Raw genomic sequence first — 17,275 nt, 5'->3', positions numbered from 1 at the left:
CTGGTATCTACTTAAAAAAGTTAAGCAGAGCAGGGTGAAGAGCAGAACAGTGTGTAAAGCAGAGATTATCATGAAACTATCATGATCCACAACAAAAAGAACTTCCATAACATCAAAAAAAGATGATCCACTTGTTCAACATATATGTGCATCACTTCACTTCCCATCTAGAACGACTTAACGACGGAAGAATCAATTGTTTACAAAATTTGGGATATGAACAGCAACTGTCGAGCACAACTGGATTCACCATGCATGCAATATTATATATATTCATATTTAGCAGCTAGAGTTGCATGTACATATTAAACCAATATGTGATGGGCTACATGTCTTGACCACAAACATCAGATCCATTTCCACATCTTAACACCATTGTCCCAAGAAGCTGAAGCTACCAAGCCGCTGGTTTCTGATACTGCTAATGCACAAACTGGTTCCACAACTGGAGTCATCAACCGGTTTTCAACCATGTTCCAAAGATCCAGAGACTAAAACAAGGCAACAACTTCTACATCAGTATACAAATGCCAGACAAAAGGAACTTGTTTACTTAAATTATGAAGATGAGCAATTGAATATGCTCATGAAGTGTCATTGTAACACAACTACAGACAAAACTTGAGTCGAGATGTTTAAACAAGTATTTTATGCTCATGCATAAATTGAGGAACAACAAGACAGCTGAACTTGCCTGAGAGCAGCCAACCACCAATAACGCGCGGTAATGGGGATGGAAAACACAACAGTGAAATTGTTTTCCAGAAAAGCTTAATTCATGAATGCAGTCAGGTTGTGCCCCAGAGCCGATTTTCCAAACTCTAATCCGATCTTCACTAATTGATGCGAGAAATTCACCAGAAAAATCCCAGCAAACAGACTGTATGTTTAGTGCATGACCCTGTATGACCTCCACGCGGAATTAAGTCAGACAAGTCAGACATCAATGAATGCAGTCATTATGAAAGTTCAAACTTTAAACAATATACTATTTGTTCTACTTCTGCATGGCTCTAATACCAGACCATGTCAAACATTTGCACCCTACATGACAAGACTAGTTGCTTCTATTTGACAGAAGCCACTACAAACAGATTAATAACCTAATGCTGGAGCAAACAAGCAGTTGCATCGGGAGTTCCTTAAGAACCTTCAGTCATACACACATGCCCACACATACACCCAAGGCCCCCACTACAAGAACAAAAAATCTTTTAAAATACCGCATTCATCATCTTAAGCTTCAGTCATATTAGTTCTCAAACTGGAGCAGTACAGATATTGTGAAGTAATATGTGCAGCCTAACGTATAGCTCACAAATTGGCAGGTGGTGGGGAAAGAGGTTTTGTAGTTTACCACTGTTAAGACTTGAGAGTTGCGTGGCTCGTGTCTGAGCATGACTTACTAGCATAAAATTTCGAGCTCAAACCCAAAAACCTATTTGGCTATGCTGCCTCTAACGTAAAACTTGCATGTGGTGCAAGTGACCATTGATCGGAATACACAGATTTGAAATATAAAATACCCATTCATAACAAGTTTGCATGTCACTGTAACTGATCGAGGCAATAAAGACAATAAAATATTCAATATTAGCTTTAGTTGTGGCAACCCACCTCAAATTGATTAGAAACCACTTGGGTGGTCTCTACATCAAGTAGAGATAATCCACTTCCTACAGATGCAATATACCTTCCATGATTAGGTTGAAACCTCACCTTAGTTCCACCACCCTGAACAAAAAAGTAAATATATTCATCAAAAATCTGAGGCCAAAAATTTGCAAGTACAATTTAGGTTTAACCTCTGAATGATATACTCAACTCTCATACCTTTAAAACTCGATCACATTCACCATTCTTAACACTCCAGTATCGAATCTCGTTTACACTATCACAAGAACATATGAGATCTCCATTGATCGGATGGTAATCAATCGACGTCACAGGGGCAGAGTGCCCACAAAAGGTTTGTAGCGAATAACTTGGCTGCATTGTTTAGTCAGACATCCAGATAACCAAATTTTGCATACAAAAATATTAATATGACATCATAGCAACTATGATGACAACGGAGGCCAACAAACCAAGCATAACAAGTGATAATATGCTTATTGGGTTGTCGAATGTTAAGCTTAGAATGCATCTTTTCAAGACACAGTCACCAAATAAACAGTAGCACTTCATTTTATGGCTATGGGCTGTTGCTGAAATCATTGTTCCAAGTAGAAGTGGTTAACTACCTAACTACCTTTAGAATAAATCTATTTGATAGGTATAGTATACCTATCCAATTATCCATACAACTATTATAATTAAAACTGGAATCTTTATATAATCTGCAATTAAGTACCCTTAAAAAATATATTGTAGTAGTAATAGATGACAAGCTATAGCGTTCTGAACCACTTTGTAAATTTAGCAAGATGATCCACGGAAAAAATACCTTCAAATTGATAATGCTTTGACTATTTATTGTTATTAATTAACTAGTAAAAATTCGGCTTCAACTAGGTATGGACTTCATAGATCTTATCCCTTTATGTTCACAACTACAAAATAACACCTTTAGCTCTTTCAAATATATTGGTAAGCTTATATAAGATATGTTATGTCCAAACCTCCATGGTAGTTTCGATGTAAACAGAAGTGGGATGTTAATATAACATAACTGCTTTTTTAGAAAAACGGATTTTATGATACATATATAAAGCAAATTATTTAATGGCAAGTCATGTTATGGTATGTCTCCACTAGTATAACATATACATATCAGTATACATAACATGAAGTAATACTTGCACTAAAAATGTCAACTCGAGTAAAGCAAATAAGGTGCTTACTTTTTCAACATCCCACACCTTGACAGTTTTGTCAAGTGAAGATGTAGCAATACAAGGCCTCTGCGGTGAGAAACAAGCATCAGAAATCTCATCAGAATGTTCTTCAAAGACACCTCTCAGTTCCCCCAAATCTGTGGACCATAAGTTGGCCTGCATCATTAATTTACCAGGGAAGAAGTTGGTATAGTTGCTTCTGGGCAAATTGTTTTTAACCAGAGGACAATGGTATCCCAAGGCTTAAGAAGTATGAGATTGAGACGATAGATAACAGAAGAAAATGTTTACAAATATGATCTCCCTGCAACTATAATTGTTAAACCTCAACTTACCATGCACACATTACACAGACCAGCGCAAGATTTTGATGTTCAGCTCTCACATATGATGATATTGGTATAAGAGGTCAAGAAACAATCACATGGTGTTTAAGAGTATAAAAATACACTAACTACACAAACTATGGTGTTTCCTAACTGTTTTCACACAACTGCTGCAAGAATGCATCCCCACCTTTTTATCATACCCGCCGCCTGTCACAAGCAGTTTCCCGTCTGTTGACAGATTACAAAAATTAACTTGACAAGCTGCACTGATTTGCCCAATTTCCGAAAATGTGCTACCACCTGATGCCATATATAATCAGTATCCAGAACTTGAAAGTACATGGAAAATAAATGATACAGATTATCATCGACAGCACCAAACCTTCGCCTGGATCAACCTGATGATCTGCACTGTTAGATATCATATTTGTATTGTCATTGACTTCAAGAGATTGACCACCGGCAAAGCAATCCAATGGAGTCTGTCAGTCCATACCCAAAATCATTTAAGTATGCTAGTTAAAAGAAAGTATTTAGATGGCGATAGAAAATAGGTAACTGTTATGATAGACCATAGGAAGTTCACTTGAATAACTTGAATGTTGAACCTAAGGGATTTCATACAAATTTTATTACTACAAAATAAATAAGAATCTCATATATCACATGATCAAACAAATGACTCATAAAATCTCCTGGTTTCTATCTAAATAATTAAAGCAAAGTTCACACTGAATGCTAGTTTCATAAGCAAGGATCCCTTACAGACAATGCGCCTGATGCATGTTTTCCCCCACCATAATTTCCAAGCAAACATGAAGATCGAGAAAATCGTGGACTATCTACCGCTCTGTGCGAGGAAGATGATGCTGGTAATGCAGTTGGGGATGGACCTGCAGTGCTTGTTGTTACTGCTTTTCTGGCATGAGCTGACGAGGATATCTTTCTCTTTTGCCCAGTTTTGTTTTTAGAAGCCTTGATAAGAAGTACATCAAGTAAGCCAATTTATAGATTAGCATTCAGTGTGAGCCTTGTGAAAAAAACATACTGCTCATCATCCTTCCAAATTATTGTTTTATACAGTAAACACAGGGACAACTTTAAGTTCAACAGATTCCAGTGAGGTTTTCTTAGAGAATCCATATTCCAGTAATCTTAATCATGATTTACGTTGGAAGTTTCTTACAGAGCTCCTGGGCATCAATTATCAAATAGCTAATGCTCAACATCAGTAACTCTAACAAGACAAATAGCAAGGGACAATTTAAAATTCATAGAAGTTCAAATCCTTGCACAGTCAACTAGTACTTTATACTTATCTTAGACTCTAAGGCTTGAAACAAACCAAAACTTTGCAATTACTTTTATGTCCTTAATACCAGCAACATTACAGAAATAATTAGAGATTGTCATGATAATACACAATTTGAGTTGCAAGATATTAGAGTGGCATACCTGATCATTTCGTTGACTGCTGTTTGACAAGCTATCATCAAACATTGTGCTGCTGCCACCAAAACCTTCTTTATCATTTCTGTAAAGGGTGCAATCTGAATTTTGTGATTTTTTTCTAATCGCACCCTGCCGACTTTGTTGGCGGTGTTCATTGTTGTGCTGTGTTTGCTGCAGCACATTAATTCCCAATTAAAATGTAAGATTCAACCCTTGCAAACACTTGGTCTGATTGTAATAAATGTAGTATGACCATATAGATAAGACTGACCTTAGTAAGCACATCTCCATCCCCACTAGCAGAAAGAGGGTACCCTTCTTGCAAACCTGAACCTTCATTGGGAACTACTTCACTAGCAGAAAATAACTTTCCATCATTTGAACTGCCTGTAACCTGTTCATTAAGAACCATACCCAGTTGCCTAGTCTCCAGACTACCAGTAGGTAATAGTGATTTTTGCTGTGCTTGAAGTATATAATTTTCTAGCGGCTGATATTGATTCATAGCTTGAGGAAATCGCAACAAAGAATTCAGCTGCTGCTGCTGCTGAAGTCTGTGTTGAAAGTGATCTCGGACCTAATAATAGGGATGCATGGTCGTCAGCTACTAAGTCAAGCAAGATTTCCATGCATAAAGGCTAAAGCTATGTTTCAGATATATACGAACCATCAAAGAAATATTCAGAAGATGAAAAGTAAGGCAAAAGAGTCCATTAAGGGTAATAAGCTGATTACAAAGATGATGATCTTTGTTAAATCAGAATCATTCATGGACATCACAGAAGAAATGATTAAAAGTTAAAGAGCTCCAACGTAAATAAGTAGAGCAACAGCTACAAAATGGGAATTCAATAGAATTTAGAATAAAGATGTACACAAGAACCAAACAGTCCGATCCCAGTGAAAAAGCAGAATTAATCAGGTTGGGGAGTAATACCACTCACAGACCTCGTAATATAAGACCTGATCCCATAAAGACTAAAATAAAAACAATACCCTCGACGAGCCAAAGGTTAATGTAATACAGCATCAATACTAACAAGAGACACCCATCTCCAGAGCCAATGGTAGAAAGAAACAAAATCCGCATATTAATATTGGAAATATTCAATCAATTCATGTTCCCGGATAGCATCTCGTAAATGATCAACACTATAAAGTTCTGGAAATAGTAAACAATAGGTCCTATATCATCAAATAAGGCAGGCCATACATGCCCTATATCAATCTGATTCTAGTAAATAACAGAAATATTTATGAGTGATATTAAAATAGAACACGATGCTAACATGAAAATAACGACTTATAAAGTTTTATATATATATATATATATATATATATATATATATAAAATAAACTAATATATGAGGAAGTTATGTCTGTAAACTCTGAATCACCAGCTCCTATAGTCTAACAAGACCAAACTATATTTGGAAAACTCACGTTTAATGGATGTCCCTCCAAGGGCGTATTGGTGACCCCTTCATTTATCGACGGATGAAGGTAAGAAATGCCTGCTGATGGAGAATTCCGAATATTTCTAACAACAAAATAAAGTAAACGAAGTAATCAGTGTGACCCTAGAGCTATTAGTTGCAAATGAAGTAAAACGAAAAAGGGAAAGTTGAACAACCCGTAGATGTACCTAGACTGTCCTGCGAGAGAATTCATTGTTAAGGCTTTATTTGCATCTATGGCCATAATATCCGGTTGCCTTGAACAGAGGTCATGAGCTCTATGGTCCATTTCAATCTCCTTCCGCCTCTGTTGCCCCAGCAACTGCTGATGCTGCTGTTGTATTTTTCCTTGCAGTAGGTATTCATTCATCTGCAAGTTCCTTCGAGATTCCAGGGAATGTTGGTGCCGTTGTTGTGGATTCTCTTGTTCATGAGTAACTTGAGTCTGCCACTCGAACCACAACACAGTAAGCTAAACTCGACAAGGCTTTAACGTGATACTAAAATTACGATCAATGGACACCCAAGTAATATTTAATATTCCAATCCCTAATGCTTTTATTAACTGTGATCTGTAATATACAGCACAAAAGAAGAAATAACAAATCATGCAAACCACGTTCCTGCTCTTCACTAGAGCAAGTGTGTGTTATATCTTGTTTTATATCTGTATTGTAAAACTAAAACTAAAAATCATCACTCCAATGATGTTCTATATCTTGTGCTAAATTAGAACATTACTATAGTTTGTTCTAAATATAGAACAAAAAATAGATAGAGCTGTAATGGCCACCACACGAAAAAGTCCAAATTATGTATGACTTGGATATCATAACGTCCAACACCATACAATTCTATTCATATGTGTCAGAAACACAGCCCCTAGCAAATGATTCTGTATCAAAATATTGCTATTAATTTCTAGTAGCAAAATACAAGAGCAACGCAAATAAAGCAAAATGCATTAGAAAAGCTGAAGTGTACACTTCACATTCATGCCGCCTGAGGAGTCTAGAATACTAATAAACATAACAACGAAGAGGCAAGGAACAGAGATAAGGCCTTAAACACACCTCACTGTTTGATAAGACTCCAGGAACTTGCAACTTGTACCTAGCAATAAATATATCCCAAAACACAGACCACCATTCATAAAGAAAACCGCCTGGAGCATCAATAACTGTAAACCAATATGAAAGATAAATCAACCAGATTGTTTTAAAAGAACAGGTAAACCAGTGCAGAAAGAAATTTCAACAATATGTCGAACAAATAATAAAAAAAAAGACTTTGTTGAATATCGACGCAGTAACTATTCAGTCTGATATTCTAAGTTATCTCACCAGTACTGTTGCAGGGTACTGCAGCTTCTGCTTGAAATATCCTGGAAGTGGCACTGTATCTCCTCTTTACAAGATAATCATGTATATAAGCATCCAATCTGTTGTCCCACAAGGCAACCAAATATAAAAAATTAATCACATTGACAATATTTAAAAACCACATGAACCCTATTTAAAACAGAACAGACCTTTTTCAAACAAGTACAAAACCCCAAAATTGGTCCCAAAATCTTCTTTAATCACAAAATAAACCTAAACCCACCTCACAAACCCATAAAAGTAAAACCCCACTAAAACCCTAGCCCCTTGTACAAATAAACATACACATCTTTTAAAATACAAAAGCAATGGAATATACAAACTGTACGAGTGACGATAATCTCTAACAGCATAAAGAACAAAACCCAATATTTCGATGGCAAAAATAATCAAGAAATCAAACACATTAGAGTGCAACATTTATATAAAATGAAAAATGGGGGTTTGATAATGTCAGCTCAATAAACAACTTACATTCTTTCTGGGTCGTCCATAATAATGATGATGAGTAGCGTAATATTCTTTGTCTATTGTTATCACAAAGGGAAGAAAATTTCTTGGGATTGTTGTTTATATGGAAGCTCCTTCTTCTATAAGCTTCTACAAACGTAGGACACAAAGGCGGTGCGGTGCGTGTCTGCTTAATGTTTATATTATGTTGTTTATGTTTATGTTTATAGTACTTTATACTATCACATACTAGTATTTATGCCCGCGTTGCTGGGCTTTGAATCTTGAAAAAATTTTAATTGACAAAGCAACTTGTACATTTAGCAATTGGTTTGCACTGAGCACCATATAGCATTGTAATATGATATAGGGATTACAGAAAGTAGAATATTACTCCCACCGTCCCTCCCATTTCTTATCGTTTGGGTTGGGCACGGAGGTTAAAAAATATGTATAAAGTAGTTGAAAAGAGAAAGAAAAATTGGGTGAAGTGGTGGGACCCATTGATTTTTAATGTATAAAAAGAAGATAGTGGAGTTAAACTGTTAAAGTAGTGTGAAAAGGAAAGAAAAGTGAAGAAGTGGTGGGACCCATTGACTATTTTGGGTAAGTTTTGAAATGTAAAGAAATGGATGGGACATCCCAAAAAAGAAAGTGTAAACAAATGGGAGGAACGGAGGGAGTAATTCATAAATATAGTTTCTAAGATATTCTCGGATGAGCCAGGATAGAACCCAGGACCTGACACGACGTCAGATGATAAATTCTTAACCACTAAGCTATCGGATGAGCCAGGATAGAACCCAGGACCTGACACGACGTCAGATGATAAATTCTTAACCACTAAGCTATCCACTCAACTGTTTACAAACTTAGTTATGAGGCGAAAAAGATTCTAAGAACCAAAAACCCTTATCATAAATGCATTTCATCAAACACCTCATTAATAATTCATTTCATAAATGATTTATCGTTATAAGTATGACACTGTCAATAAATATTGATAGCATAAAAAATTATCATGTGATATATATAATTTTATTATAACAAAAATATAATTTTAGTTTCAACAAATTCTCGGCATCGCTTTCGGCGATACCTCGACTTTTATTTATTAACACCTATAAAGTCATATTTAAATGAATTCAATTTAAATAAATTCATAAAAATACATTAATTATATTTAAAAAGTGTAATATAAAGATAATATTCAATTTTTTTACGAAATGCTAATATATCGCAAATTTATACAATTACTATTGTTTATATATCATAATAAGATACAATGAGTCATTTAGATTATCTAAAAAAAAAAAAAATTCCTTATAGCTTCTATTCGAGATGTTAGCTATAACCAAAATAAAATTTCTAAGATACTCTCGGGTGAGCCAAAGTCGAACCCAGAACGTGAGACGACATTGAATAAGCTCTTAATCACTGAGGTATTCAAAGCTGTATGAAGCAAAAAAGATTTTAAAATCCAAAGACCCTTATTATAAATGCATTTCATCAAACACCTCATTAATAATATATTTCATAAATGATTTATCGCTATAAATATGACACCATCAATAAATATTGATACATATAATTTTATTATAACAAAAATATAATTTTAGTTTCAACAACTTCTCGACATTGCCTTCGACGATACCTCGACTTCTATCTATTACTCCCTCCGTCCCTATGATTTTTATACACTTTCCTTTTCGGGATGTCCCATTCAATTCTATACATTTCAAAACTTTCCCAAAATAGTAAAATTTTATAATATAAAAATCTCACACACCCACTACTTTCATCTACTTTTTCAAATTTATCAATTAAATATGTATGGGTCCCACCACTTTACCTACTTTTCTTTCTCTTTCTCATTACTTTACACTATTTTATACACTTTTCTTGGTCTCGGTGTCCATTCCAAATGTATACATCCCAGAGGGACGGAGGGAGTAACACCTATAAAGTTATATTTAAATAAATTCATTCTAAAAAGATACAATTAATATTGTTTATAATTATATATCATAATAAGATAATGTGAGCCATTTAGATTATCTCAAAAAAAAGAAGTGCTTATAGCTTCTATTCGAGATGTTAACTATAAACCAAAATAAAATTTCAATGCATGTGTTTGTATAATCTTTTTAAATTACAACTTTTCGTGTATAAAAATTAACTTTATAGTAATAAAATATTATATATCAGCTTTTAATTGTGAATCTAGACATTTTTATAAAATTAAAATTCAAAAATAAAAATGAGTCCCAAAAAAAGGTTAAAATTTTCAACTTATTACATTGTGACTTGATTAATAAGTTCGAAGTTTCTCACTTATATCTACTCTACTCATAATAACAATTTATATTTGAGTAGTTTCATATGGAATAGTTTTTTTATTGCAGTAAATTTTTTATATTAAAATTTTTAATACAAATTGTCCTGCTATATCTTCTTCTATTTCACATCAGGAAGATGTTTCTCTACAGATTTATACAATATCATAAGTCGTTGCTACACAGATGTGTACAATCTCATGCTCTTATCTTTGTAGATATAACATAATGTTAGAGTGAGCAACTACTATTAACACATCCCAAATTCTTCTCATAAAATTTAAAGTATCTCAGAATGTTATTGACATGGATGGCACCCAGTGATCTGAACGTCCCAGTGCAGAGTTTAGCCACTCTGATATATTTTATACAAAGATGAAGCAACATTCTTTGACTGGTTTCCGCCAACCTTTCTTCTAACACCATTATCCTTTCTTCATATTCTCTTGATGTCTTCAGAATAGCATCGTAAATCCTTTTTTCTTGCTCTTCTCGCGCAAACGCAACTGCTGCATACACTCCTTCAGAGAAGCATCCATACTGACTAATCTGTCTTCACAGGTTAATCTTTGCTTTAAAGCTTTCTCTGCTTCTTGCTTTAGTGATCTTGCTTCTGCTTTCTCCCGACCTATGTAAAAATGACAGATATGTTACTTGATTATGCTGGGTTTCACACAACTACAATATACATAGAAAAATCAAAAATTGACAAATTATCGTTCAAAGCAAGAGGAAAACACTGTGCATAAGAGGCACCAGCAACTACAATATACATAGATATAGTCATAATATCAGTTAACAGAAACACCACAAATGCCAGATAAATATTACAGGAAATAAAATTCCACAAAATTCTCAAATCCAGCAAGCATATCCAAAAGTAGTAGTCGATAGCCATTTACTGCAGAAGTTTAAAAGAATATGGGTAAGACTTTATCTTTTAGCATTGAAAAAATTTGGTTCCAGAAGCAAACCTTCTTCTTCTTATCATGACGCATGACTTTCGCTGGAATTTCTCCTTTCGGATCAAAAGCAACAGGCTCAACAGCCACCCTACGTCGTGTTTTGGTGAGGAAATTGCAGTATGTGGAGTGTCGTTGTTGTCATCTTGGAGCTATTAAGAACAAAATTAGATATTTTTTAAACATAGAGATCCTCTAATAAACACTAAACTTACTTACATTGACTGAAGGTGCGTCGCTGGATTCAGATCTCAATGACTGAATCTCCTTAACAGTTAGAGTTTGATATTTGACCTCTTCCGGTGGTGGAGATTTGACTTCTTCATTTTTCATGGCAAGTATTCTACACGCCAAAAAAGTTCTTCAATAGTCCATGGTTAAGATATGTTTTAAAAGTTAATATCAAGATGTCCTAACCTCTGCCTCAGCTGGTTGACACTATAATCTTTGCCGCACAAATAATGACATACACCTCAGGCTCACCGGAACATTTTAAAGCTTGTTCAAACTCCACTCCAAAATCGTCAAATAGAGTTACAGGTACAATGTATCTTCCAATTAATGAGTCAAAATTATATAGTGTAAATCAATCGAACTATTAAAAGAAATGATTAAAATGACAATAGTATACCTCCCATCAAACAGATCAAACTTGGTTAGTACTTTCTCGCTATCATTTTTGGAAGACTTCAAAGACTGAACATTTTGTATATGACCTAGAGCATCTATCAAACGTAGTATTTAAATATAATGTACTCACAAAAGCATGAATCATGTGGTTCTACCAAAAATAGTAGTGCATGAAACTTGATTAAACACTAAAATTAATAGTATTGCAGAGTAAAGTTGTATAAGGTTAGAGTGGTCACATTACTGTCCTGGTAACAACATTACTCTTCCTAAGACCTTGCAAACACACAGAAACAGATATAGGTGTAAATTGCGAAACATTTCAATCTATTAGACATAGAATCACACAAAGTGAACGTCACAAATGACATTACCTCCAGTTGATAAACTGGACTATTACTGAAAGTGGTAGGACTTACATGTGTTGGGAACGATATAACTGCATGAATTAGAAAAATTGGTCTTAACTTCATTATATATTGCAAAAAATTTAGAACTAAAGAAACATAGGAAATTGTTCATACCATGGTTATTTGGTGTGAGGAGAAACGGGGAAAGTAAATCTATTAACCGAGTTTCCTGAGATATTCTCTTTCTCTCCGAATTTCTTCCTCTTTCTAGCACTCTTTGGCTTGTAACCTAATAGTTATATCTAAAGTGAGGAAATGATAAAAACCAAAAATTACAAATTACAAATCAAAAATGACAATCAATTAGACCTTGAATCTTCTTCATGCTACAAAGAACAAAGGTTACAGTTAATAATAAGTTAAATCTGATAACAAATGACCTGAAAAAAATATCTGCACCAAGCAAAACCAAAAATGGGGCAATCAATTTCTAGATTTGAACTTGCCAAGTGAGTAAAATAATCTAGCAAAACTAATATTGATACCAACTGATTCTGCACAATGTAGTTTAACTTCTCTACTTAAAACGACTAAAGCAGCCTTATTAGTTCACCATTAGAATTCCTAACTATCCAACCTATCCCCACTTATTTTCCAATTTGATTATGGCAGCATCACAGTGACCTCAACATTGTTATCTTATGATTTAAATCACATTTCACAACTCCTTTAGACTTTTATCACTAAAAACCATTGTTTCATACCTCGTCCTTTTATCATTCCAAGTTAGCTCATTCCTTAAACTCACACACCATTTATACAAACTTATGTAAACCAAAAATGAGTGCATAAAAATTTGTGGACTTCATTATGCTCCTAGAAAACCAATTGTGACATGTATTAAGATAACTTAGGCGTAACTAATTTCTCTTACTTGAGTCTGAGCTCCAATATCATTAAACTTTCTCATTGCATCCTCTAATGGCTTTGTACACAGAACTTTAATTGTGTAGCAGTTTCAAAGACTTTATCCCCTGTATTAGTTATAGAACACTTAGCATACAAATTAAGAAAACTATTACATTCTTGTGGGTAAGCTCATTGGATGCTTTAAATTATAAAAAAGAAGTAATTCAAACCGTAAACTGCAAATACATGGGTGTCGGTTTTTAGTTCTGAGACCTCAAAAGTTTGTAGGCCTTCTAACCTTTTAGAAAAAGGAGCTCTGCATCAGAATTGAGTTTTTGAAGCAAACCTCTGTGCACAACAATTTTTCCTCTCGGTAAAGCAAAAGCAATGTCACCAGGCCGTGAACTCAATAAGCAGGCCTCCAAAGTACATGCCAAACACATGAATGATAGAACATAACAACCCAAGTCCTTGCCATAAATCAACTAACATAATATCATAGAAATATATATCAACTTTAACATATAGATGGAGCATTTGACAACTATAAATCTCTAAAATCAAAATGATAGAAAAGCTAAGAAATATACATATATACAAATCAGAAATAATATTATAATAATCATTATCAGGTCTAAACTAAAAGTTTTAGGATCGTAAATCTACTTGTAATTCTTACCTGATCTTGTTGAAATTATATCCAAATAACAAAGTGCATCAGAGATTGGCGTAACGTTAACATATATTTATCAGACAGAACCTGCAAATCAGAATTTAAACTGTCAAAAATCTAATAAAATTGAAAAATATACATGTAGTCAACAGAATACTGCAATCTATCATGCGTATTAGTAAATTGTACATACATGCATCTTAGATTCACTATGAGAATTGCAATTTAATTTATATCTAAAGAATTGTATCATGTACCTAAAGAATCATAACACACTTATCTCAAATATAAGAAAATATACATACATAAAACAATAAGAAAAAAAATTATAATCATTTTAAACCCGTAAATCGAAGCCTTATAAAGTGGTTTGATGTCTTTAACAATTCTGTTCTTACACACATTATATCAAACAGTTTACCTGCAACATCCACTCTGCAGAAAAAGACAATTATTATTAAAAGCACACGAAGAAATATAGTTGAAAATGATAAATTTATTAACTTCTTCTCTTGGACATATTATCAAACACATCCTCAACAAACTTTTAAATAGAAAATGAATTGAATATAAAGTAAAAAATCATCAACTTTTTAAGCTTGAAATCTAACCTCATATATTGATTTGTTGTATCTATCCATCTTATTATCACAGACAAACAATCAAACAGGTCTTGTGCGGAGTTCAATCTACAATGAAAAAGAACAAAATATGAGTTAAGTTACATAATCTTGAAAATATTAGCATAACAATAGAGGAAGAAGAAGATAAATTGTATAATAGAATGAATCATCTCTATATCTCAATCCATTCAAATTTCAAATTTGAAATCTGTAGAAATTACGAAGCTTCCCGTGCGAAGAAATTACGAAGCTTGCAGTGTAAACTACGTGTTAAGGAAGAAGATGTAATAGCTAAAAAGTACTAATCTCAACACTAATTTGAAATTTGAAATTTGAAATTTGAAATGTTAACAAATAGAAAAATAGAAAAGTATTTACATATTGCAGGTGGGTGATCGTCTTTGCAGGCGGCGAGAAGGCTTCGCGCGGAAGCTTGGCGTTCTCTTCTATGCTCTCTTCTTCTTTTGTGTACTTTGTATTTATTTTTTATTTTTTAATTTTTGATTTTTTTTCCAGTGTTTTTAGCTCCGTGTGTTTAGATTCTGTGTGTGAAGTTTTGAAAAATGCTTGCACGTGCGTGGAAGAAACTGGACGCCTGCGTGTCACTCTGCAGGCCATTAAAAAGCAGTGGCAAGCCTGTAATTAGAAGGATGTTCACGGGCAATAACTTAGCATGTGTAAACTACTGTAGCAAAGACGCAACAGCAATTATAATTTACATTGATGATTCACATATTCTTGTACTTTTAATTTTTATATAATAATCGCCTCATGATATTTGCACTTATTTTCTCATGATTGTTACTTTGTCAAATTATTGTAAAAAACAAAATTTTTTATATTTTTATGGAAAATAAGTATATATGTAGTTAATAATTTTTATGTGTGTTTAAATTGAGAATTATTTTTAATATGTTTTTAACAAGTGTTAAATACAAGACTATTAGTAATACTGTAATGAAATATAAAAAATTCAATTCAATAATTCTGATAGATTTGATTTAAGTTATTAAAAATTTAATGTACTTAGTCTAATGAATTTAACTTAAACCACAAGAATAACTACATAATTCACTAGTTTATATTATGTTAATGACTATTTTATATGTTAAAGTTATCTAATTTTTTTTGATAATTGAGAAAATTTACTTATGATTGATATTGGTGAGTGATTATTGATGATGAGTTATAATTATGGAAGGTCCGTCATAGTAACAAATGACGAGATGATGTGTGGGGTGGTGACAGATAATCAGTAGTAGAAATAAGTTAGGGTGACAAGTAATATTCTCCTTTTCAACCTATTACTGCCAAATCCAGATCTCCATCTATCATCTGCTAATCCCCCTCTCTCTCCCCCCTCCCTCCCTCCCTTATGAGTTATTGTATCTAGTTGACTAAAATAATAATGCCTGAGAAAAAGTATACTGTTGCCTGTTGGATCAAGCTTAGATTCATTGTAGCCAGCGAGAACACGACTTCTGGCACCTTCCAATTGCCATCATCTTGAATCGGTACTGGGATGGCTCTTGTTCGAAAATTATAAAGCAAAGGATCATGCCGCTCTAATGCGATTCAAGGAAAAGGAAAAACAGGTGTGATCTTTTCATAACGTAAAACCACATAATTATGATTATATGATTATATATATTATTGTGATGTGATTCATATTTTTCCGATTAGGTATAATTGTGTGCTTAAATCTATTTTTGTATAGATTGTTTTGTATCCTATTTCGTCTTTTTATCTATTTTTGTCCGATTTTGAGGAGATTGGATATGTGTTTATTAATCTTATATTATATGGTCAGTTATATCTTATATGTTTTGTTTCTTTTTTTCGATTCTTAATTGTTTCGTTAGTATCCATGGTGTTTGTTTGCGGTTCTTGGACGGTGGTGGTGGTGGTGGTGGAGGTGATGACTTAATTAGTGCGAGTAATGTAATTTAATTGACTAGTTTTATTGATTGATTATACATTTAGCTTTGTAATTTAGGATATAGGAGTAATCAAAGATCTTATTTTTAGTCATTTTTTGAATGCTAAGTTGACATTTTTTAACTTCGTTTATATTTGAAATTTTATAATTTGAATTTTTGTGCCTTCATTACAAAATTAATTGATAGTCTTTATGGTTGATTATTGTACCTGAATTTAATTATTCATGGGGGCCATAAAGGATGGCTTTGTTGTGCCTTAATGAGGTATTATTGCGCCATTAATGGTTGATTGGTTAATTGATGTATACCAAATTTACATTATGCTGATAATAATAATTAGCTAAAATCGTGATACGTTTGTTTTCAATTTTAAATTATTTCTTCTTATTTTTATATTAAATACCTATTGAGATATCAGTTAGTTATATTCTGATAAGATTCATATTTTATTTTCTTGACAAGATTTTGTCTTATATTTGAGTAGATATATCTTAGCTATGTTTTTCAATTTTCAATTTTTATTTTTTATATTTTAAATATTGATTGAGATAACTTTTAGCTATTTTCTGATGAAATTTATATTATATTTTATTTTGTATTTTTGTTTACGTATCTAACCAAAGAGATCTTATTATCTCTTTGGTGTAGATTTTTTAATGTGTTGTTTTACTTAAGTTTTATTTTACTTTCGATTCTTTAAAATTATATTATATTCATATATTTTTCTAATATTGAGTTTGTTGACTTTTTCCTTTGTCGTTTTTAGATAATTTGATTATTTTTATGAACTTATTGTGTTCTTTTATTTTGTTGGTATTTATGAACTTATTGTGTTCTTTTATTTTGTTGGTATTTTTCAGGATACTCGGGGGAAGAAAGAAGGAAAGTTGAACCTCTTAGGGGTGTTTTCTTATCGAACATTAAAGCTTTATTGTCTAAGCGTCC

At 33.1% G+C, this 17,275-nt stretch overlaps 1 protein-coding gene and 1 long non-coding RNA gene across 5 annotated transcripts; both read right to left on the bottom strand.

Moving 5' to 3' along the window:
- Positions 1 to 82: 82 nt before the first annotated feature.
- Positions 83 to 8,223, bottom strand: LOC108220815 (transcriptional corepressor LEUNIG). 3 transcript variants are annotated; one of them, XM_017394675.2, is made up of 15 exons: positions 7,932 to 8,219; positions 7,419 to 7,516; positions 7,149 to 7,255; positions 6,264 to 6,520; positions 6,062 to 6,158; positions 4,890 to 5,195; positions 4,622 to 4,789; positions 3,932 to 4,141; positions 3,549 to 3,648; positions 3,354 to 3,466; positions 2,844 to 2,993; positions 1,834 to 1,989; positions 1,618 to 1,734; positions 695 to 910; positions 83 to 491 (listed from the first exon to the last, which is right to left on the bottom strand). In XM_017394675.2, exons 1-15 carry the CDS (start codon positions 7,949 to 7,951, stop codon positions 348 to 350), a joined length of 2,259 nt encoding a protein of 752 aa, XP_017250164.1. In that variant the 5' UTR covers positions 7,952 to 8,219; the 3' UTR covers positions 83 to 347. The 3 variants fall into 3 exon arrangements, with proteins under 3 accessions (XP_017250164.1, XP_017250165.1, XP_063949712.1); XM_017394676.2 differs by having other exon boundaries at positions 695 to 901; positions 7,932 to 8,217; XM_064093642.1 differs by lacking the exon at positions 3,932 to 4,141 and having other exon boundaries at positions 7,932 to 8,223.
- Positions 8,224 to 10,357: 2,134 nt separating this feature from the next.
- On the bottom strand, positions 10,358 to 15,166 carry LOC108222310 (uncharacterized). Of its 2 annotated transcripts, XR_001806946.2 has the most exons (10): positions 14,769 to 15,166; positions 14,379 to 14,456; positions 13,774 to 13,854; positions 13,393 to 13,579; positions 13,120 to 13,219; positions 12,360 to 12,474; positions 11,623 to 12,274; positions 11,425 to 11,548; positions 11,218 to 11,357; positions 10,358 to 10,871 (listed from the first exon to the last, which is right to left on the bottom strand). It is a non-coding gene; the product is annotated as an uncharacterized LOC108222310 (long non-coding RNA). The 2 variants fall into 2 exon arrangements; XR_010292031.1 differs by having other exon boundaries at positions 13,120 to 13,579.
- Positions 15,167 to 17,275: the final 2,109 nt, after the last annotated feature.

The sequence above is a fragment of the Daucus carota genome, chromosome 5 (genome assembly GCF_001625215.2).
Source record: "Daucus carota subsp. sativus chromosome 5, DH1 v3.0, whole genome shotgun sequence".
Taxonomy (NCBI): domain Eukaryota; kingdom Viridiplantae; phylum Streptophyta; class Magnoliopsida; order Apiales; family Apiaceae; genus Daucus; species Daucus carota.
This window is presented reverse-complemented; position numbering and strand designations above follow the sequence as displayed.

What these genes read in the sequence shown, in the direction of transcription:
- LOC108220815 (XM_017394675.2), bottom strand. Translation starts at nt 7,951, where the DNA reads ATGGACGACCCAGAAAGAAT. An exon ending in GCGGCGGGTATGATAAAAAG is followed by an intron (nt 2,994 to 3,353) that starts GTGGGGATGCAT and finishes TTAATGATGCAG; the next exon opens with GCCAACTTATGGTCCACAGA. An exon ending in TGGTTTCTAATCAATTTGAG is followed by an intron (nt 911 to 1,617) that starts GTGGGTTGCCAC and finishes TTCCGCGTGGAG; the next exon opens with GTCATACAGGGTCATGCACT.